We start from the raw sequence: 23,881 nt of genomic DNA on the forward strand, positions 1-23,881 counted from the left end.
AAGAAGAGTAAAAAGTGGAGCAGAAGAAAAGATAAACATAGAGAAAGAGGGTAAAAATAGTACTAGCTTGGAAATCTGGAAGAGATATGTGATTTTGCTACCCCTTTGGTAGCATAGAATTATGAGCTATGATATGGTGAACTACCTTCCAGAAATAACTAAGGGGGAAAAAATAAGCCTTTTTTCCCCCTCTTGATAGGCCAATCTTCCATGATACGTGTTGAGATAACCAGCTTCCATTCATCTTGAGGTAGGGGTGTTGATCTTTTAAAAGGGTAATTGGAAGATTATGTTGCAGAGAGGATGAAAACTAGTGTCTAGGTCTTACAAATGAAGATTAATAAATATCAAGATGTAGATGTGCACAAACACTTTTTTCAATACAGGCTGACTTAGGCCAACACAAAAAAGAAGCATATTGTCCATATGTAGGGCTGGGTCAAAAGTTTTCCATCAAAACTGGTCTTCTATGGAAAACAGGGTTTTCAACCAAATGATTTTTTTTTTTTCTACAAAAAGTAACTGCTTTCTGCAAAAAAATTCAATTTTTCAATGAAAACCAAAATATTTCCATTTGGAAATGCTGCTGTAGTGCTTCATGTCCCCAGTTCTCCTCTATAAGCATGATTCCCTAGCCAGCCTACATCTCTTATGATGCATCATTGGAGTCCCTGGCCATGGTACACTGCCTTCGCTTCTCCAGGATGGCAGAGGAAACAGCTCTACAACTGTTTCCTATTTGGGGATACAATTATTTGGGCAGTATAATCTAACACAAATCCACAGGGACCTGACTCCTTAGATTTTCAAATGTCTTGTTTTCAAACCAAGCATGATTAGTCTCAGATTCAGAGACAAGAGAGTGGGCTTTCAAGATCATTAGCCTATATGTTTGTCCCAGGTGGGCCCACAGGATAAAGCTAGCCTATTCTGAAAAGTCTCTCGGTGAATGCTCTTGTCCCAGACATTTCAGACAGTAAAGGTGCATTCATCAACTTTTTTCCACTGGACAGGAGGCATAATGCTTGAATACATATGGCATCTACAAGAAATCAACCAAACTGTGATGTTTGGGTTGTGCAACAAAATACCTACATGTTTATATGAGTCACCTATGTAACTTTAAAGTGTGCCCTCCGCAGTTTCCTCCTACTGTTTGTTACCGGCCTTGTCTTACCTCATTTCAGATTAGATTGGAAGGTCTTTGAGGCAATTTCAGTTGTGATACACCATGTTTCAGATCCGTAAGTTAAACTATGATGATACTCAGTTAAACTACACAGTTACACTAAGCAAATTGCCAATAAAATATTTTTGTTAAAAATAGACTAAATCATTAAAAAATTAAGCTAAAACTACCAACAGGGAAAAGGCATAGTAATGAGAGAATAAGGAAAGGAATTAAGTGTGCTTGTGACCTTGAGCCCTTTTATATCCTCACTTTGAATATTTAGATGTGAGTGAGTGACCTCAAGAACTACAGCAATATGTTGCAGGAGAAAAGCGTGTCTTGGTGTCACTGAGTCCAGAGAGGGAATTTTGCAGAGGGAGGACAATTATCTGTTTAGTAGAATGTGGATTTCAAAGTCAGTATTTTATATCCTGAAAAACATACAAAATTTAAAATAACACTGCTCTACAGCCAAAATGCTTCTGAAATAAATGTAGTCAAACTTTACTAATTCTGGGTCACTGAGAACGAAAATGATGCTTAAAATTGTTGATTGGCTCTAGTTTTCAAGATATGCTATTGGGTCAGTATATACGACCCTTGACTTGGGAATGGTGGAGGATAAGTGAGTTATAAAGGGAAGAGATCTCAATTTAAACCAGAAATGACTAAAATACATCTTTGACTGGATCTATGAATAAATCTATGACTGGGTTTGGACAGTACTTGCTTTTTAGGTAAAACAATGAATGATGCAATCTGAAGCTGGTATTGCGTCATACATGATATGAATTGCATCATGTTATTCCTAGAAGTCATGGATGATGCAATCATAACGAAGCTTACATCACTCTGCTGAACAAATTGCCCTATATCAGCTCTAGAAATCATACAGTGTCGTGCTTTCTTATTTGTCAGTGTTTGATTTTGCAAAGGGACACATTTCTGTTTAGCCAAAGTGAGCAGAGATGCCTCGTACTTGTGTGAACAGTGCAGATAACTTCTGCTATGTTTGTGGTGAAGTGACTTTTGCATCACAAAAGCGCAGTATAACCACTATGGTTAAGAAAGCCTACCACCTTTATTTTGGCTGCAAAATTGGAGATCAGGACAAGAGGTGGGCCCCACACATATGCTGCAACACTTGTGCAACAAATCTTCACCAGTGGTTGAACAGGAAAAGGAAATCTATGCCTTTTGCAGTGCCAATGATTTGGAGAGAGCCAACAGATCATGCCAGCAATTGTTACTTCTGCATGGTGCCTCCAGTTGGGAAAGGTGTGTCAAAGAAGAAAAAGTGGACTGTGCATTATCCAAACATTCCATCAGCTATACGCCCAGTACCCCACAGAGAAGGACTGCCGGTTCCTGATGCACCAGAATCATTCTCACTTGAGTCAGACGAGGAAGAGGATGAAACTTCTGGTCCTGAACCATCAATGTCACAGGACCCACATTTTCTCCCATCCTCCTCCTCTGAACCACACCTCATAACACAAGGTGAACTGAACGACCTTGTCAGGGATTTGGAACTACCCAAGAGTAAGGCAGAGCTGTTGGGCTCCAGACTACAGCAGTGGAATCTCCTGGCAGGTGATGTTAGGGTTTCCATGTTCCGTGACCGTCAAAAGGATCTTGTCCCATTCTTCTTCATGGAAGGTGATCTTGTAGCCTGCAACAACATCGATGGTGTGATGGCAGCCCTCAACATCGTTCACGATCCAGATGAGTGGAGACTGTTCATTGATTCATCGAAGACGAGTCTTAAAGCTGTTTTACTGCATAATACCAATGTTTTGCCATCAATTCCAGTTGGTCATGCAGTCCATATGAAGGAAACCTATGACAACATGAAACAACTTTTGAGGTGCATAAACTATGACCAACATCAGTGGCAGCTTTGTGGCGATTTGAAGGTTGTTGCTCTCTTGCTTGGTCTGCAGACTGGATACACAAAGTACTGCTGTTTTCTCTGCGAATGGGATAGTCGTGCAAGAGATTCCCACTACATCAAGAAAGATTGGCCACTCCGACAGTCATTGGAGCCTGGGAGGAAAGGTGTTCAGCATCCACCACTTGTTGAATCAAGGAAGATTTTGTTACCACCCTTACACATCAAGCTGGGTCTGATGAAGAACTTTGTCAAGGCCATTGACAAAACACAAGCAGCTTTCAAGTACCTCCGTGGAAAATTGCCACGGTTAAGTGAAGCTAAGATAAAGGAAGGTGTCTTTGTTGGTCCTCAGATTCGTGAACTTCTTCGAGATGATGCATTTGACCATGCACTGCGTGGCAAGGAAAAGACGGCATGGAAAGCCTTCCAGTTAGTGGCAATAAATTTTCTCGGAAACAACAAGGCAGACAACTACAGGTTGTTGGTGGAAAACCTCCTCAAGGCATACAAAAGCCTTGGTTGCAACATGTCAATAAAGATACATTTTTTGCACTCTCATCTAGATTTTTTTCCACCGAACTGCGGAGCAGTGAGCGACGAGCACGGCGAGCGATTTCACCAGGACATTGCAACAATGGAGAAACGCTATCAGGGCAAATGGAGCCCATCAATGCTTGCAGACAATTGCTGGACAGTGACAAGAGATGCTCTATTTAATGAATACAAGAGACAAGCCAAGAAGCGCCGAGTAGACACTGAATAGGACTAAACTATGTACAGAATAGTTTTTTGCCTTTTGTTTCATAATACATTTTATTTATATAACCCTTTTGCTGATTTTTAAAGTGTTACATAAACAGGACAGGTGAAATATTATCATGTAAAGCAACCATAAACACATGAAAAGACCTAGGTTTATAATTTATGATTCAAACTCTACTATCTACACAATATACATAGACATAAAATGTAAAAACTTAAATATCTTAGAAACAGTAGCCAGTTGTTTCAATTGTCATATTTGAATTCAGCACATCAAAATACATAATAAATAGCACATTTTATCTCTGAAGCAGACGACTTCTCAAAAATTGTAGACCAGTGTAATCTGAGTGATGAATGCCCCTTTGATTTGTATCCGCAGATAACACGTACGGCTTATTTTTCAATTAATTTTTTTTTTTCAAATTCAGTGTACTACACATTCTATATTCAGGGATACAGTGTGTATGCATCAAGGCTTTTATTCTGTGAGCATTTAAGGCAGCATATGTATAACTTTAAACATAAATATCTTTACACATCAGTCCCATTGAAGAGGCCCCAAGTTTAGAGTTTCACATCCAAACAATTTGTTGTTTCTACCTGAAAATGTTTATACTCTGGTTATAGAAAGTTTAAATTAACCCATAGTACTAGTGACTGAGGTAAATTGTAATCACATTATTTTCTTTAGGTTACCGTTGAGAAATTAATGTACATCCATTATATGAGTTTAAAGGCTCTCTATGAATCATTCTAATGAAAGATCAGTCAGCATCTATCTCTACTATGTGTTTGAGGGAATTCCACTACCCAGAATACTATTTGTACACAGAACAAATTTACCTTTTTTTTTTTTTTTTTTTAATTAAAAGATCTGGAATTTCAAAGTATGGATGCTCTGAGCAAATATATTCTGTGTAAAAATTTCCAGATTTACTTCACACTTCCCATCAAGAATGTGCCACAATATCCTGTATTAGCCAAGATAACAAAATGTGTATATTGATGTACAGAGCAGTAAAAACTGCATGCTGATTTACACCTTTGTTTGCAAGCTGGCTTGCAGAACATTTTAAATGTCATCTTGGCTTTGGGATTTGTGAGTTTTACTATTTTTAAATGCTGGTTCCCTCTGCAGAATATTACCCACTCACTTACTGCCTCTTTCAAGTTAAGGTCTTTGCAGATGAACTTCTTGCACCAGCATTATATAGGGAAGGCCAAATGGTTCTTGTACCTTCCTTGAGAGTACTTCCTTAAGCAGTTATTTAGGTGGCTGATGGCTTATCCATATTTTCCCAGGTAGCCTTGTCCTTCGGCAGTTGTTTTGGAAAAAAGAAAATTCTCAAACAATGCAGGCTGAACACTAATTAGGAAAACACACTAATCCTTCTCTTACACTATGATGAAATTTTTAATTAACACTTCATTCCATCCACTATTGAACTGTATGTGCCTCCTATGCTATTCATCTCACCAAGAGACCTGCAGATACTTTTTACCATTGTTTATTATTAACTTATTGCCACTGGAGTAGCACCCCAAAAGCTCCAAAAATAAGGATTAGAAACCCACTGTGTTTGGTGTTGTACAAACACATGGTTCCTGCATCAAAATGTTCACAATATAATCTGTAACAAGATGTAATAAGTAATAAGAGAAACAGGGAAAGAGGACAAGAGTAATGATAAAGATCAGGTCACTACACGGGTCAGAGTTATTACATAACCTGATCAGTCCTGGCAGTTCTAAATCATAAACTTTATTTGAAACAAATAAAATACACTACTGCAGACTGATGCACAACATAACCATTACTTGTTGGCTGGTTTCTTGTGGGAGACATGGGTCTTAGGGAGGACCTTCCACAGAAGTCATTTAATAAAGAAGATGCAATGAAACTTGTCTTATGTGATAAGTTCAAAGAACTGACAACAACTGGTTGCTTAATGAAGGTAATCTTATTATAAAATTGTAGAATTGTATTTCATATGTTGGGGGGTACTTTGGAACAGTTTCTTAACACAGAAGGTTGCCTAACAAAGATTCTCATGTAGAGGTATTGGTGTACTTGTAGACTAAACATTCACTACTTCAAATGAAGTTTTCTTTAATACCCAGGCCATTATTATTATTTGTATTCTGGTACCATATGCATATTCCTCGAGTGGCTTCAGGGTAATGGTCTTTGCTCAATGTCCGCGGGCGTTAGGTCACCAATATGGAATTTTCCCCTTATGTGCAAGGGTTGCTATTGATAGTCAACAGCTGTATATCTTTTTTCCATTAAAATTAGATCCCATAGAGAATTAATTCCTTCTAAGTTGGTTGCTTACAGAGAAGTTAATTCTAAACAGATCAGTGGCCAAAGGCAGAAGAATCCAAGGTCAACAAAGATCAAAGCACCAGTTTAACAAAATATACAACTTTTCTTCATCTTTAGTGTGTGAAGGGAAATCAAAATATTTCTATTTAGTTCACATATGTTAATTTATAAATCCTGTAAATTCTGTTTTCCCTCCCAAAATTAAAGTTTAATATTTCACTAGCAAAAGATTAAACCCCATAAAAAGTGCCATAAATATACCTTTTCTGCCTTTTTGTCAGAGATATCTTGCTTTTCTAAAACTGCCATACTCTCCTTCAGATTCTTCACTATGTCTGCAGGAGACTTGTGGGACTTGCCAAAGGGGAATGGCATTATTGCAAGCTATACTGGTCTTCTTCTGCAGCTCTTACTTCACCTGGAAACAGAAAATAAAAGAATATCAAAGGTGGAAATAGTGGGTCAACAGTGATAGCATATATGAAGAGCTAGAAAGCATTATAAAGGCGTCAGTATATTATGCAGTCTAATTCAGTTAAACTAGAACACAAAACCATCTCTAAATTGTACACTATTTGAGTTCCTAATTTCCTAGAACATGGAACAAAGAATCCAAGAAATCAAACCGAAATCATCATCTAGCGTTTCAGACAGATATTAAAAATTATACCCAGGGTCACGGTACTGTACAAATAGCACAGTTCAAAGTCACATGCTAGCAAGATAAAAATATACAGGTTATTCCAATTTATGCTGGCAAGAAAAATCAAATCACTAACAATAGGATTTGTCCTGGCTTATTGTTGCTGAGTACTGAAACTTAATTTCAAATGACTGCATAGATGGCTGCTGGCAACATAATTTTATTACCAGTACCAAGGATTAAACAAAGCATTTAGGGTCATAATATGATCTTCAGTCTGACAGAGTAACAGAGACAGTTCTTTCAAAGATGAGGTATGCCCTCTGCCCTCAATTAGCAGATTTTTCCAAGGGATAGTTAGCGCTTGCATTAAATATATTCATACCTTTGTCTAAATTAAATAGGAAATCGGAAGATTTTCTAGTGCAAAAATAAACAACTTTTACCAGTATAAATGCTCGAATACCAGAGCTTTAGTTCCTAAACTTGTTTATCTTCATTCACACAATAATAGTTTCCCCGAAATGATTTCACAAATTGCACTTCTAGAACTCTAGACCAGCTACAAGTGAACAGAAAATCCCACACTGAAAAATGCTGATGGGTTACTTCTGCAGGAGACAAAAGACATTTGAAGCTGACAAAGCAGAGGTTACAATGTCATGACAAAAAAAGGATGTCACCCTAAACTTCGGTTATTTTCTATCTCCACCTGCCAATGAGAACGATAACCAGTCAGCATGGATCAGTATAAAAAAAACTAGCATCTAATTTACAGCAAAGCTTCTCATCTAATATAATACAAATACTTGTTACATGTCACTTAAATAAAAGTTCCTCCCATAGGTCACTGAGCTAGAATACTGAAATTTCGTAGATTCACTCATTATGGACTCCAAACATTTTAGTTTGATCTTTCCATCACAGGTCACTAAAAGCTTTTCAGTTTTAAGATTTCAACCATTCAAGTGCCTTTAGTTGTAAATCAGAAGTATTAATTTGCAAAACTTTAGCTTTTTACATGAGCCAGTTATGTCAGGTATGAGGCCAACAATTTGAAGAACTGAATGTCATAGGATACCAGATCTATTTAAGATTTTAGCCAAGAAAATTCCCATAAATATGTAAATCGGGTATGTGATTATAAAACTTACTATAACAGTTGCATGCTGCTGTATAAGAAATAATATAGCTGCTCATGAGGAGATGCATTCCTGCTGTAAGTATTTAAATCAGTCTACTCTTGAAGAGAAAGTAGCAAAACATCAGTAAATTGGAAGTGACCAGATCTCTCACACTTCCAAATACAGTATTTTCACTTTTTAATTTATGCAATCAATATGCCCAATATTTAGATGTGGTGAAATTACTCCTTTTCCACCGTATCTCAAAACATCTTAAATCAGCACTTATAAAAGGCTGAAAAATTGAGTATCTATGAATAGAGAATTGATAACTTAAGAGATAACAGCATACCCGTTATTGATGGAAAAATTACTTTAAGACAATACAATTAAATATTGTCTCAATATTTTGCCAAATGTGAGTGCAATGCAGTACCATCTTCAGCGAAAACATGACTATTGACTATTATTTAATAAAAATGATGCTATTTTCAAACAGTTAGGGATTTACAGGTATTCCAGGATTTTTTATTGAAAAGAGAGGGGCAGGATGACACTCCTTTTAGAAATTGCATGTGGCATTTAAAGTGTTCCCATAAGGTATGATTCCACTCTGAAAACTGCTTCTGTACAAGTGGCGTCATTGCTTTCCATATCTGTCTCAATCACCTCCAGACAGAGTCTGCTCAGTTTACCAGTTTAAAAGATTTCCCCCCCAAATCACTAGCCCTGCCAACACAAACTGGGATCTAAAAGTCAAGCTGAATTTTGTATGGTTTGTGTATCACTATTGGTAATAAATACAATAAAAGCCAAATTGTCCACCTGTTACACCTATATAACCCCTTTATCTTTAATTAAGGTTGGACAGGTAAAGGTAGAATTTGGTCCAAATTGTTTTGTTGAAGATGTGAGAGCAAAAGTAGAAATCAAGCTCCAGAACCAAAAGAGCTATGGGAAATAAGTGTTACTAAATGTAGAGTAGAAAAAAATATTTTATCATGAAAGAAGCAGCTATGACAGAACACAATGTAGGGAGCAGATCTATTGAATCAAAAGGTGATATTGTTATATACTCATTTTTCTGCCCACAATTACACTGCTTTCAGAATAAAAATTCTCGCAAAGAATTACACTAACTCATTTAACTATAGGCAATCAGATAAATCCAATTTCTAGGTTTACAAAATGAGTGGCTTTTATAAACTTTCCTCTAGAGGATAGTGCCTTCACCTATTTAAAATTGTCTAGCCTCTACATTTGCAGGAAGGCCTGTGATTTGACTTACCTGTCATAGTTTTATGAGCTCCATATGAGTAATACCATACATGGACACATACATGATTTTGGGGTATATTTGCAAGAATTTTAATTCGAAGATTTGAGGATAAAAAATTAATAGAATTCAATAAATTCCCCAAAATGTAGCTTATTCTTATTTGAATATACTCTTATCAGTAAACAGAGAAGTTTCATTATGAGTTTTTGATAAGCAATTTATAAAAATAAGCCAACTGGCAATAGCAAGAGAATCCAAGTCCTGAGTCGCAGCAGGTGCCGGGAGAGATCACTGCTGCAAGGTGCTTTATGTATTGTATAAAACTAAGCAAATGAGTTATTTGTGCTTTTTCTGTTGCAGAAATAGAGTGACACTAGTGGGAACCTCACTTGTGTCTCCTGAGACTGAAATTCCTACTAAAAAGCCAGTGCTGCATCTTGCTAAAGAAGCCGGGGTATCCCTCTATATTCTAGAAACGTAATGGATACAGCTGTGAAGGGAGGAAAACATATGAAGTGTGACAGATTGACAATATCCTAAAATACCCTGAACAAACCTTATGGAATTAAGATAAACTTCACTGAATAAGGGTTAGTACCTTTGGGGTACATTCTATTAAAAATGCAATTGTGTATGTGTTGCTGTGGAATTGTATGTACCTCCTCTAGCAGGGAGGTGATGCACATGAATTTCCTCAGTTATCAGCCTTTGAATCCACGCCTCTGGGGAGATATGCATATACTAGTTCAAACTTCATTCTCCAGAGACCAACGGACAAAGAAAAGACTTTTGGATAAAAGCTTGGGGTTTAAACTGACTCAGGGCCTTCTGCCTGATCCAACAAATGGACAGGACCTCTGGTTCACGGACGGCCCCAATCCTTACAGAATTGGAAGTACTTGGCCTACTGAGGCCTCATAAGACTGTGTACCTGTTCTGAGCTGACGCTCTGATGAACTTGTAACCACAAAGAAACCCGTAGGGTGGGCTGATGCCTAGTAAGCTTATTAGCATGCATGCATGTTCCTTTATTGTTTTTAATGTTTTCTCTGTAATGTTTTTTACCTTAAGAATAAAGTAAGCTTGCTTAGAAAGAAATGTGGGGTAGCTTCCATTTACAGCAAGACTCAAATATTAAGGCCAGAAGGGACCATTACGATCATCTAGTCTGACCTTCTGCAAATTGCAGGCCACAGAACCTCACCTCAGGCAGGTATGTTTAGGGAGACTGTCTTCACTGGGAAATGCACAGCGAAGGCAAGAAATTGTTCAGCCTAGACGTACCCTTGTCAGAAGGAAGTGAGACGTGGATCTCCACCCAAGAGAGGCAACAGCTAGGAAGCTGGAAGCCTGAAAGTGGGTGTCCTTGCTGGACCACTGAGGAGGATACAAGTCCAGTTGCCCTCAACTGTAACATGAAGCACTTAAACAACAAGGAGTCCGGTGGCACCTTAAAGACTAACAGATTTATTTGGGCAGAAGCTTTTGTGGGTAAAAAACCCACTTCTTCAGATGCATGGAGAAGAAGTAGTGGGTTTTTTACCCACAAAAGCTTCTGCCCAAATAAATCTGTTAGTCTTTAAGGTGCCACCGGACTCCTTGTTGTTTTTGTCGATACAGACTAACACGGCTACCCCCTGATACATGAAGGATCTCTCTCTCTTGCTAACCTGGCAAAACTTCTCTAAAAGGCAAGCTACAATACACGACAACTGTGTGCGTGTGAGGTTGGAAAAAACTGCAACATACCACATCTGTCTAATAAAAAACAAAAAGTCCAAAGGAAGTGCCATGCGATATTCATCCAAAATCAGCCCATTGAACCATATCAAATTATAATAATTTTCCCAGTATCAGCATCTGCGTTGTGGTTTTTTGTTTGTTTTTGCAGACTACTTAAACAGCTTTGTTTGCCACTTTAAACATTAACTTGAGACCTTTTTCAAAAAGTTAGTCTGCTAATAAGCACCTGGACAGCTTTATCTTTTGAATTAGCATGTTTCTTTGCTTCATCCCCCATTCTCAGTAATCATTATTCATTTGTGAATTGAGGTCACAAATAACCTTCCACTGAGCACTTATCACAGAATCGTAAGCACACTTTACTGTCTGCACTAACCTAACAGGATCTGGTAGAAACAGAAAAGTTTGACCCAGCCAAACGAAAACCAAGATGTTTAAAGTATCGCTATTGTGTTCAAATTTGGAAAATACAGAACGTAACTATTTTTTGTTTAGTGCAAGCGGATATCAAAAACAAAAATTGGGCACAGTAGCTAAACATGGCACTAAGAATGTGATATAGTATCTTTTTCCTCTAAGTCATTGGTTTGAAATTAACACACAAGTAATGTCTATAAATAGTTGCCACAGAATGGCTACATATGAAATGCATTGGTGTTTTTGGCCCAGTTCCTACTGGACGAGCATCCACATGATAAAGCCTACTATCAATTGATAGTCTTACTGTAAGTCTCAGCAGAGATGCCAAACGGTGGATGTGTACAGAAATTAAAGGTAATCCCCCTAGTTCAGTGTTGAGGTACCTGCTGAAACAAGTATGATCAACCCTTAGGCCTGGTCTACACCGGGGGGGGGGGGGGGGGTTCCGATGTAAGATACACAACTTCAGCTACGGTAATAGCGTAGCTGAAGTCGACGGATCTTATTTCGACTTACCTCCCATCCTCACGGCACGAGATCGACGGCCGCGGCTCCCCCATTGACTCTGCTACCGCCGCTCGTCCTGGTGGAGTTCCGGAGTCGACGGGAGCGCAATCGGGGACCAATATATCGCGTCTAGACGAGATGCGATATATCGATCCCCAATAGATCGATCGCTACCCGCCGATCCGGCGGGTAGTCTGGACGTACCCTTAGAGTTAAACAAAATCAGATCTTCCTTTCCCTCCAAAACCAAGAGTATATTAAAAAGCTACAATATATTTTTCGTCTAACTTCTGATTTATTTATTAACCTTCAAGGAAAAGCTCCCCATTTCCAATCTCATTATTTCAGGGTGAAACTATAACCTTAAATACAGACAAAGATGCAGGCATCCCTCCTACCTACTTAAAGGAGACTTCATTTATACCCTCTCTTACAGCTTGAGGCCCATCTATCATTTTCCTACTCTCAACCTTACCCCATCATCCTTGTTTCTTTTTACAAATAGCATCTTGCTTACATGGAACTACATTTTGGATTTTACTTATGCATGCCATGTTCTAAAGGGGTCCCACAGGTGGCAGACAAGGTCATTACTAGCATAAAGTGAACATCCAGATGTTTGGGTAACAGGACATGGTGGCTCATTGTGTCAGATTGTACAGAATATCTAATTTTGTCAAGGTCTGATTTGGCTGTGCAAAATTTGCTTGATAAACATTACTCTAAATCAACAGTTCTCAAACTATGGGGCGGGCCTCCCAAGGAGGCGTGGGAATGTGTGCTGCCTTTAAAAAAAAAAAAAAAAAAAAAAAAAAAAAAAAGAGCAAGCTCTGGCTGTCAGCCCCGGGCTCATGCACACCCTGGGGGGGGGGGGGGGGGGAAATAAAGGGGCAGCTGGATACCCACCACCGGGCTCAAACTCCCCCTTTCCCCCCACCAGGAGGCAGCCCAGGCTCCCTTCCCCTTTCCTCCTCCCCCCACCCCCACAGTCCCTCACCTGGAGGTGGCGGGGCTCTGGCTGTCAGTCCCGGGATGGCAGCAGCAGCACAAAAGTAAAGGCAGCAATGGGGCACTAAGTCTTCTGTGAAAAGTGATATTGATGAACATCACTTTTCACATTGCCACCCTTACTTCTGTGCTGCTGCTGGCGTGGCACTGCCTTCATATCTGGGCACCCAGCCAGCTGACGCTGCTCTACACTTTGCCTTTAGAGCTAAGTAGCAGGGTGCATAAACAACTACTGACACAAAGAAGGGGGGCCCAATCAAATAAGTTTGAGAACCACATCTTTAAATCATAAATAGTTTGTAACGGCTGTATGGAATACTGGTTAAATTGTAACCAATTTTAAACTACTATGGTTAACATAAATGATACTCTGAAAGGCTTAAGATTGCCTTGCTGCTTTTAAAAAAAAAAAAATAATAGATAATGCTTGAAAAAGTCAATCTACAGGGACACTTGTTTCTCTTGCTGAAGAAAAACTAGAACAAATGCAAAAACACTGACATGCAGTTCTTTTCCGTGTGATCAATTTAATATACTAAGGAATAAGATTTCTACTTCTCATTTGAAAATTTTTTCTTTTCATTTGAAATGTGAGAAAGTGCACTCTCCTATAGGCTAATTCAAATACAGGTTAGAAAGAGCTACACTGAAACAGTGTAATCACCCAATAAAGGAAGTTATTTAAGCAAGGAGTGACGAAATTAAAAATAAGTTGATTGCATGACTATTACTAAGAAAAACATTCTGAGAACAAAGTACAAATAGTAGTACAGTACATCTTCATTTACTGGCATCTCTAATAAATTACTCCATAGAAGGCTGAATTAAAGGTACTCAAACTTCACTAGCGTGGACCTCAACAACTCTCTAGACGCTAGAACGAAGTTCAAGGAACACTGGAGAACAGAGGAAGGCAAAGAAAAATATCGTCTTGCTGTGATGGACTGTACCCTTATGTTCACCATTTTCACAAAACTATGAAAAAATTTGTACAAAGTATCCCTCATTTGAAAACTCATAATTCACTGATCATTACTGTCCTTGTAAAGTATGCATGGCAACATTGTAGGTAAAGTTACAAGATTCTACTGTATGATGTTACAGTAGCCCAAACCAGTTCCTCAGAGACAAAATGCTAGTCAGCACCTCAGCCAGGTTTCAGCATAATCAAATAGACTATCACCTGATTAAGGGGACATTTTTGGCAGGAAGAAAGGCATAAGTGAGAAATTTACATATTGGCAAATAAACAGCTGGGGTTCCCGTTCAAAACAGACTTGCTGCCACCTGAACTCTAGCTGGAGGGGATACTCAAAAAAGAGAAATGCTATAAGAGGGGGAACAGAGGACAGAAATCACCTCTCTCCCCTCATTTTTACTCACTGCATCAACAACATTTGAAAGATAAAGGAAGCATCAATGAACTGAGTGAGTGGTCCTGATTGAAGGAGTTCAGCCAGTAAAAGCATGTGATGAGAAAAACCTTTGCTTTGAATTCAATTAGCTTGTTCAGTTAGGTATTAGTTTACATTTTACCTTTTATTTCTTTGTAGCCAATTCTGACTTTTATGCCTCATTACTTGTAATCACTTAAAATCTATCTTTCTGTGGTTAATAAATTTGTTTGATTGTTTTATCTAAACGAATGCATGTTTGAAGTATCTGGAGTCTCCATTTGAGATAACATATCAAGAACACATCTCATGTGCATATCATTTTCTATTAATGAAATGATGGACTTTCTATGAGCTTGTACTTCACAGAAGGAAAGAACTGGGCAGTACAAGATGCACATTTCTGGGGACAAGACTGGAACTGGGAATTTGCTGGTGCCACTGCAATATAATTTAGAAGTGGCTGGCTAGAAGTACTCATATCATTTAGTTGGGAGTGATTTTGCATGCGATAGGCTATGTGTGACTAGGCCGTGTGTGAATGAACAGGCCAGGAGTGGCTGTTCTCACAGCAAAGCAGTGTGAAAGTTGGAGGGTTGAAGGGACATAGCTGTTCAATTGTCCAGATTGTACTCTGGGGAATGTCACACTTCCATTTCTGGTTACGTATCAGATCAGAAATCCCGGACTGCCCTGCTCTAGGGGAAAAAAAGTTCTCTCAAACTTGTCAAATTTCCCTGTGACTTCTAGAAATCAATTACATTAAGTAAGATATAGTTGCACAGAATACCTACTTTCACACATTTGGCAAGTACAATAGTCTAAAATTCTAATACCGCCTACAACTTTATTCTTTCAATTGTAGGGCTTCTAATTTAACAATGTCTTTTTTGTCTGTCACTTTTTAAAAATGTACCATAGACCAAAACAGTGTCAAATACTCAAATTTATGTTGACTCATTTAGAGGGAAAGAGGTTGAGGTGAAATGGTAGTATTCCATTTAATATGTAATTAATGAGGGAAGCAGGCCAAGAAAAACAAGTTCTCTTGGTAGCTATAATGAAAAAGCACCTTTTGATAACAACTGCACAGATATGTTAAGACCGAACGCCTAATGAGTAAGCACAGAAAATGTTCTGCTATTGTGTGAGCAGATAAGAGGTAGCAACTTGTTAAAAATTAAAATCAGCATAATTTAAATAAGGCAGAACTACTAATATCAAGTCAATTATTTAGAAACAATGTTAAAAATGTACAGATTGACTTAACCACAAGAAAAGATGACAATAATGAGTCTAAAAGGATAAAATACATGTGCACAACAGACAATTTTTGGACTTTTCAATAAGATGCTGCATATGTTGCCAGTGATAGGCTGATAAATTCTCTCATTAAAATCTGTACTTAGGGATATTAATTAAGAGAAGGGATATTAATTTACTACCAACATGGGATTGTAATGTAAATTAGTTTCTATCCACTATAAAATTGATCAAAAGTATCTATTACTTTATATATATACATTTATTAATTTTGTTTTATTGTCAAGCCAATATTAAAAACAGAACAATCATTTACAATCTTGCATCTAATCACTCCAGTTTCAATTATTTTGGGAATTTATTTCAAAATACCTGTCAGCAAGTATGTCTGTAACAATACAGACACACAAAAACTTCCCTGGAAGAAGAGAGTTTAAGAAATCCCTACGACAAACCAGTTCCTGTTTCTCTGCCCCTCCTCACAAAGCCCAGCCGTGGGGGCATCCCCCCCCGTCCAGACAAACGCATCCACTACCTCCCAAGAGGCCAGTTATGGCCCCCTGACACTCGCATCCTCTCCCCCCTAGAGCCAAGGGATCCAGAGGGAGAAACAGCCTGATGTTGGGTCCCAGGTTTGTGAGGAGTTTCCTGCACGCCACCTTCTTTCTTCAGGGCATGCTGGGAAATGGAACCCTCCCTGCTCCACCCACCTCCTCCCAGCAGTCTCTTCTATTTGCGATTTGTGCTATGCTGGGTCCAGCAGCCCCGAGTGGCAACCAGCAGCTCTGCAGCCCGTTTCTGGGAGGGAAAAAGGAAATTCCGCACACATTAATTTCTGCACAAATTTTGCATTGCACAGTGGCACAGAAATCCCCAAGGAGTAACAGACCTTATGGCCAGAAGGGACCATTAGATCATCTTGTCTGACCTGTGTAAAACAGACCATAGGATTTCACCCAATTACTCCTGTATAGAGCCCAATAACTTACGTTTGACTAAATCCCATATCTACCAGAAAGGCATCCAGCCTTGATCTGAAGATATCAAGAGATGGAGGACCCACCACATCTTCTGGTACTTGATCTCAGTAGTTAATCACCTACACTATTAAAAATTTGTGCTGGATGTTTAATTTGACTTTGTCTGGCTTTAACTTGCAGCCTCTGGTACTTGTTACATCTTTTTCCACTAGAGTAAAGAGCCCTTTGGTACCCAGTATTTTCTCCCCTGGAACGTTTTATAAACAGTTATCAAGTCACCTCTCAATCTTTTGATAAGCAAAATTGATTTAACTCTTTAAAGCTCTCACTGTAATACAACAGGAGGATTTTGTCACTATAGTTATATTGGCAAACCCCGATAGTGTGGAGTATAAGTACTGTTATATTGGTATAATTGCATCTACATTAGGGCTTTTACCAGCATCGCTATGTCAATAACAAGAAAGTCACACGCACACCCCCAATAGATGTACACCTCTACCTCGATATAACGCTACCCGATATAACACGAATTCGGATATAACGTGGTAAAGCAATGCTCCGGGGGGGCAGGGCTGCGCACTCCGGTAGATTAAAGCAAGTTCAATATAACATGGTTTCACCTATAACGCGGTAAGATTTTTTGGCTCCCGAGGACAGCGTTATATCGAGGTAGAGGTGTATCTACGCCAGTGTAACTTGTGTGTCTAGATCATGCCGAGGTCATTTTTTTTCTAAACCTCAAATAATTTTTGTGGCTTTTCTCTGTACCCTCTCCAGTCTTTCAGTAGTCTTTAAATATTGTCACCAGACTATACACAGTATTTCAGAACGTCTTGCCAATGCCTTATGTAGATAAAATCACCTCCTTTCCTCGTCTCTATTCTCCCCGTCTATACATCCAAATATTGCATTGACCCTTTTTGCCACAGCATCACACTGGGCATTCATGTTGAGTTACTATGACCCTTAAATCTTTTTCAGATTTACTGACCTGAAGAGCTCTGTGTAAGCTCGACAGGTTGTCTCTCTCACTAACAGAAGTTGGTCCAATAAAAGATAATACCTCACTTACCTTTTCTCTCTGCTATCCAGGATAAAGTCTCCAATTCTGTAATTAAAGACTATGTTCTTTGTTCCTAGATGTACAAGCTTGCATTTAGCTGCATTAAAATGCATTTTTGAACTAACCCAGTTTATCAAGCAATCCAGATCACTGTGTATGAAACTGCCCTATCCTCATCATTTGTCATTATGCCAATCTTTGGGATCCACAAATTTTATCAGCAGTGATTTTATATTTACTTCCAGATCACAGATAAAAATATTGAACAGCATCAGACATAGAACCGATCTGTGCAGAAACACTAGCACGCAAAAGTAAACAACATTAAAATCAGCAAATACTCCACTATAATGCTCGGCATGAATTAACTGTATAGTTATCTGTATACAGTTTATAAATGATACTTCTTATAAGTCACTACAAATCTTTTCATCTATATCAGTCAAGAAAGGCATGTAGAGTTGCTGTTAGGGCTGGAAGTGCCTACTTTCCTCATCAAGATGATTGTACTCCATCCAATGTGCAATATTAGCATCCTGCTTGTAAGGTAGAAACACTAATATCAATTATTGATCATGCAGTAGCACCCAAAGGTCTCAATCAGGACTTTTTTTTTTAAAAACTGTTCCAGCTATTATTGTTTACCGCTTTGCTTCATGCAGCAATGAATTATTTGCAGTGTTACGGATTTAAAGGTGGTAAAATTAAAAAAATTCCTCTTTTCTAACAAAGAACAGAATTGTAAATGAAAAATGGTAAGTGACAGCTATTAAGGGCTTTTCTACACAACAAAATTGGTTGACTTAATTTAGGTTGACCTACAGACACTATAGTAATTCAATCGGCTGTTCGTGTCCACACTATCCTCCTTCTGCCGGTGCAGTGTGTCCTCACCAGGAGCGATTGCAACAACTAAAGTGGGGCATTGACAGCTCAGTGTGGGGGCACTGACAGCCACCCAGGGCTCACAACTGGAGCCCCCCATCTACCCCAGGGTGACAGCCCCAGCTGTGAGCCCCACGCAGGCTCAATTTCACAGCACAGAGCCTACCAGCAGTGAAACTGACATTCTTTTCATTTTCACACTGCTATTGTATCTGTTCAGGGGAGCTGGGGCTCTCAATGCCAGCAGCCAGGCTCAGAGCGGGGAGCTCAGGCAGCAGCCTGCTGGGAGCAGGTAGCCGAGAGCCCAAGGGCAGCCAGGCTCTAGCTGGAGCTTCCCACTCACCCTGGGGTGACAGCCCTAGCTGTGAGCCAGGCACAGGGTTCACAGTAGGGAACCTACCAGCCTTTCTTGTCAATTTCATGGCTCCACCAGGGAGCCGTGAAATTGACAAGAATTTTAGCCACTAACCAATGTAAGTAAGGCAGTGTCTACAGGGACACAACATTATCCTAACTACACCAACATAAGCCCTATGCCTCTCATGGAGATGGAGTTATTACGTCAGCGGGAGCAAGGTTGTACTGTAGACACTGACATAGTTAGCTTGACATCAGCTGCCTGATGTCGACCTAACTCTGTAGTGTAAACCAAGCCTAAGAAAGCCATTGTACTGGACAGAATGTGAAGTGGAACTGAAGAGATGGGTTCAAAGTGATCTTAATGTTTTAATAACTAAGTTGAGTGTCCAGGGTAACAGAAGACTTAAAGGGAGGTAGGATACAAAGGCAAGTGATGGCTTTCAGGAATCTGCTACTATTAGATTTCAAACATAAACCCTGTTTGCGAACAGACTGTCAAATTAGAAACTGAGTTTTGATTTGACTGTTCAGACTTGTTTTATTATTTGCTGTCCACTAACATATTATGATCTAAGTTTTGTTTGTAACAATGTTCACATCCAGCCAGTTTCTGGTCCACAGCAGAAATTTAATAAAGAGCCGGTGAACGCTGATGTAGTTTATAAAGGTTAGCTCATCATCAAGGGAGCAGAAAGACCATTATGTAACTCAGGTGATAGTCAGTTCTAGTTCCACATATTGACTATTGCAATACTGAACAAACAACCAAATAATCCATACAAATAGTCTGCTAACCCTCCAGAGCTCAAATGTGTTCTGAAAAATTATTGATTCCAACACAATATTTTATGATTTTCTTTCATTAGAAAGCAAACTTTTTAGTTAAAAAACAACAAAAGTTTTAGATTTTTAAATGAAACAATATATACTATGCAATTCAGTTAATAAGTATATTAATTCCTCAAACACAGAAATGTGCAAAACTGTGTATTGTTCAAAATAATTAACTTGCTGAGCTATATGTAATTCCCAAATATTTCAGTCACTCCAGTCTACTAATTACTTAGACCTATCATTTTTTCATATTCTCTCTCAAATACCAATACACTTATCAATATTTATGCTTTTATTTATTTATTTATAAACACCTACCCTAGAAAGAAGTTTCAAACAAAACAATAAGAATGGGCTAAAACACTGATTCTGAGCTGGATGGACCAGAGTGTAGGTCTTTTAAAAATTAATTAAATTCTCACCTTCCATGATTATACTTGCACAATATTCTAGCAGTGAACTATGACAACCCCATTTCCTTAAAGTGCTCATCTTGTGCTACATATAAGATGATGTTAGCATCAAAGGATGCAATTTTGTCAAATTTCAGTCTTTGCTTTTCAGCTAATTGAACAACAATCACCAACTCATCTTTGCCATTTTGGGGATAACAGAGATTGCTCCTGCATGAAACTCATGTTGAAGAGTATAATCACAGGTACATTTTGGTGCTAATCACTGAAAAGGTCTCATAGGATCAAATTCATCAATGTTCTTCTATTCTACTTTTATAGTGAAAGTTTTGTTCAATGGCATATTTGATGTCTGAGAACCAAATCAAATGCTTTCTGCACTTGTTGAGATGAGCATAAATCCTTTTTTTCATACTAACTTGCTTGACAATGTTTACATTTCACTTTAGAACAATCTGTTTTCATTACTTTAATCTAGTCTATAGTTTCCTACCTCTTCCGTCTGTTTTAGGCATGTTGAGTGAGATGAATTCATACTCAGATGTTTGACAACCACTAATCACCTACTTGCATTATTTACCAACATATTTCACATTTACTACAGTCAGTCTAAAAAACAACATAGTAAATTCAACACAAGACTGAATAATCAGATTAGCAATGCAGCTCACAACCATACCTACACTTCCCACTAGCCACACTCCTCTCTCCAATCACCAAAGACTCTAAGGGTATGTCTACACTACAGGATTAATCCGAATTTATATAATTCGAATTTAGGAAACCGATTTTATAAATTCGAATGTATTCGGCCACACTAGGCACCATTAATTCGGTGGTGTGCGTCCAAGCTACCGTAGTAGCATCGATTTCCAGAGCGTTGCATTGTGGGTAGCCAATAACATCTAATTGCCAATAACATCGAATTGCGGCCACACTAACCTTAATTCGGATTAACAATACCGATTTTGACGCTACTCCTCTCGTCGAGGAGGAGTACAGAAATCGAATTAAAGGGCTCTTTAATTCGAATTAAATGGCTTCGTTGTGTGGACGGGTCAAGCGTTAATTCGAATTAAAGCAGCTAAATCCGAATTAAAGTCGTAGTGTAGACCAGGCCTAAGATTCCACTTGTCTGACAGATGAGGAACAAGATCACCTACACCATGACGCAGAAAATTCACAGATTTTTATTAGGCTTCATTAGCTCAGTGTCAGAGATTCCCCTACCTAACAAATATAACCCACATTTTGCCCATGGCAACTGAATACACACACGAGCACATTTTTATAGACACTTAGTTCAGTAAAAAGATAGATCACAACTTTTGAGGCATTTTATGGATGAATTTCATACTCAAATGCCACTATTATTCTTAATATTTAAAAACCAAATCCCAAATCTTTGTAAATGTTCAAGAAAAATATCACAGATTTTTTTTAGCTTCTCTTCCTGGTGTGCAATTTAAAGTCACTCCACCCATTCATTTGCCTAAAAACCTTTATGCTGTACTACATAAGGTATACAGACAGGCACATAAAGGCCTCACCCATTCCCTGGTAAATATGAAAAGCAAACTGGCAATTCAAAAATCTCAACATGAAAGATGACCAACATCTACAATACACCACGCAATTTGAAAAGTTTACTTCAAACCTTTAATACTGTAATGCAAGTCACAGTAAAAGAAACTGGAAATTAGCCTTTCCAGGCAATTTATAACCTTGAAGATCATTAATTTAGAAAATGTATCTGATTGTATCAGGAAAAAGCTTTGAGAATCCTACATTACGACTTTAATTCGGATTTAGCTGCTTTAATTCGAATTAACGCTTGACCCGTCCACACAACGAAGCCATTTAATTCGAATTAAAGAGCCCTTTAATTCGATTTCTGTACTCCTCCTCGACGAGAGGAGTAGCGTCAAAATCGGTATTGTTAATCCGAATTAAGGTTAGTGTGGCCGCAATTCGATGTTATTGGCAATTAGATGTTATTGGCTACCCACAATGCAACGCTCTGGAAATCGATGCTACTACGGTAGCTTGGACGCACACCACCGAATTAATGGTGCCTAGTGTGGCCGAATACATTCGAATTTATAAAATCGGTTTCCTAAATTCGAATTATATAAATTCGGATTAATCCCGTAGTGTAGACATACCCAAAGGTCCCAATCTAAGAAAGAAAGTATTAAGGCTAAAACCTTCCTCAAATATGTTCTGTTTTTTATGATGTTTGGGAGCTTATAAACTAGTAAGAGCAGCTTCTTTTGGCTACAGTAACCAAAGACTAGTCCTAGAAGCCTTCCCAATTCCCTTAAGACGGGAGTCACAAAATCAGTGACATTAGGAATGGAAAAGATGTATTAGACCTCTTAGCCCATCCCATTGCCAAATACAGGTATCTACTTACAGTTAGGGGTTCCATTTTTTGCTATTCTTTTCCTTGAATTATATGTTTATTTTATGCACATTTTCAAGATGTATGTTCTGAGTATTATTGGTTAATTTTCTTTTTAAGAATTCCACAGCATTTCAGTCAACATTTTCCTTTCAGATATAATTTTAATTTCAAAGACTGCTCTTTCACTAACACAGGAAAAGCTATATGCAACAAAACATTTTCAGTTCCTGTCTTTAAGTAAGAGACATAATACTATAGCCAAAGTTGAAAAAAGGAAATTAAAAAAAAAAATGTTACTGTGAAAACTGACTTTGTGGTTATCAGTTAAATCCTAAACCCAGAAACTCTATACGTAGTGTTTTCTAGTGCTTTGTCCATTCTAGTTGTCCACCACTTTCTTCAGGGCAGGGGTTCTCAATGCGCAGCCAAATCAGCACACAGCTGCATCCCATGTGACATCCTCATGGCTATACGGTAGTATATATTGCGTGGATGCAGCCCACATAACACACAGAGCTGCATGTGCGGCCAACAATGGTAAATAGGTTGAGAACCAATGCTTCAGGGAGATTATTTGACAGCCTGTAGCTCTCACAGTAAAGGAATTTTTCCTAACATTCAACCTAAATTTTCTTAAGTTCATCCCAATATAGTTCGCCGCACAGCTCATCTGAAAAATGACAGGGTCATTACTAGTATTTAAGAGAAAGTAGGGTCACTTCAAGGGACAAACCAGATTAAGGCATGAAGCTGCATGAAGCCTGAAAACCAACACTCTGGAGTGCTTAGGTCTTTGCAAGTTCGCAACTATGAAAACAATCTAAAAGAAAAAATATTGCATAAAAAGGGCTTGTCTACACTTACAACAGTGGAGCTGTGTCACTGTAGCACTTAGTGAAGATGCTACCTACACCAACAGGAGACCTTCTCCTGTCAGCATAGGTACTCCACCTCCCCGAGAGGCAGTAGCTATGTCAACAGGAGAAGCCCTCCCATCAACATAGTGCTGTCTATACCGATGCTCAGAGGTGTGGATTTTCCACACCCCTGAGCGACACAGTTATACCAACATAAGTTTGTAGTATAGACCAGGACTTAGTATCAACATGTAAGTGAGACAACTCTGTGGCAAACCAGTCATGAAAAAACTTAACACTATAGAGCTGAAGATGCTGCTACTATATGACTAACACTGAACTAAGACTAGCTGAGACAGCAGATATGTTACAGCTGATATGTTAAAGCATAGTTTAATGCCTCCAGTTCTGACTACTTTTGTGCTTTTGCAAGAAAACAGTCCCAGGATATGTCTATGCTACAGTGGCATAGACAGACATGTGAAAATATAATGTAAAAATTAAAATAGCCATTCTGCGATTAACTTGTTCTCATCAACCCA

At 38.6% G+C, this 23,881-nt stretch overlaps 1 protein-coding gene across 1 annotated transcript in view; it reads right to left on the reverse strand.

The window, feature by feature from the left end:
* Positions 1-23,881, reverse strand: part of CAB39 (calcium binding protein 39) — a 73,126-nt gene that overhangs the window by 33,561 nt on the left and 15,684 nt on the right. Inside the window, exon 3 of the mRNA XM_065410266.1 lies at positions 6,418-6,574. Within this exon, the coding sequence (XP_065266338.1) occupies positions 6,418-6,531 (114 nt within the window). The 5' untranslated portion in view covers positions 6,532-6,574. The remainder of the gene's footprint in view (positions 1-6,417; positions 6,575-23,881) is intronic.

Source organism: Emys orbicularis, chromosome 9, assembly GCF_028017835.1.
Source record: "Emys orbicularis isolate rEmyOrb1 chromosome 9, rEmyOrb1.hap1, whole genome shotgun sequence".
Taxonomy (NCBI): domain Eukaryota; kingdom Metazoa; phylum Chordata; order Testudines; family Emydidae; genus Emys; species Emys orbicularis.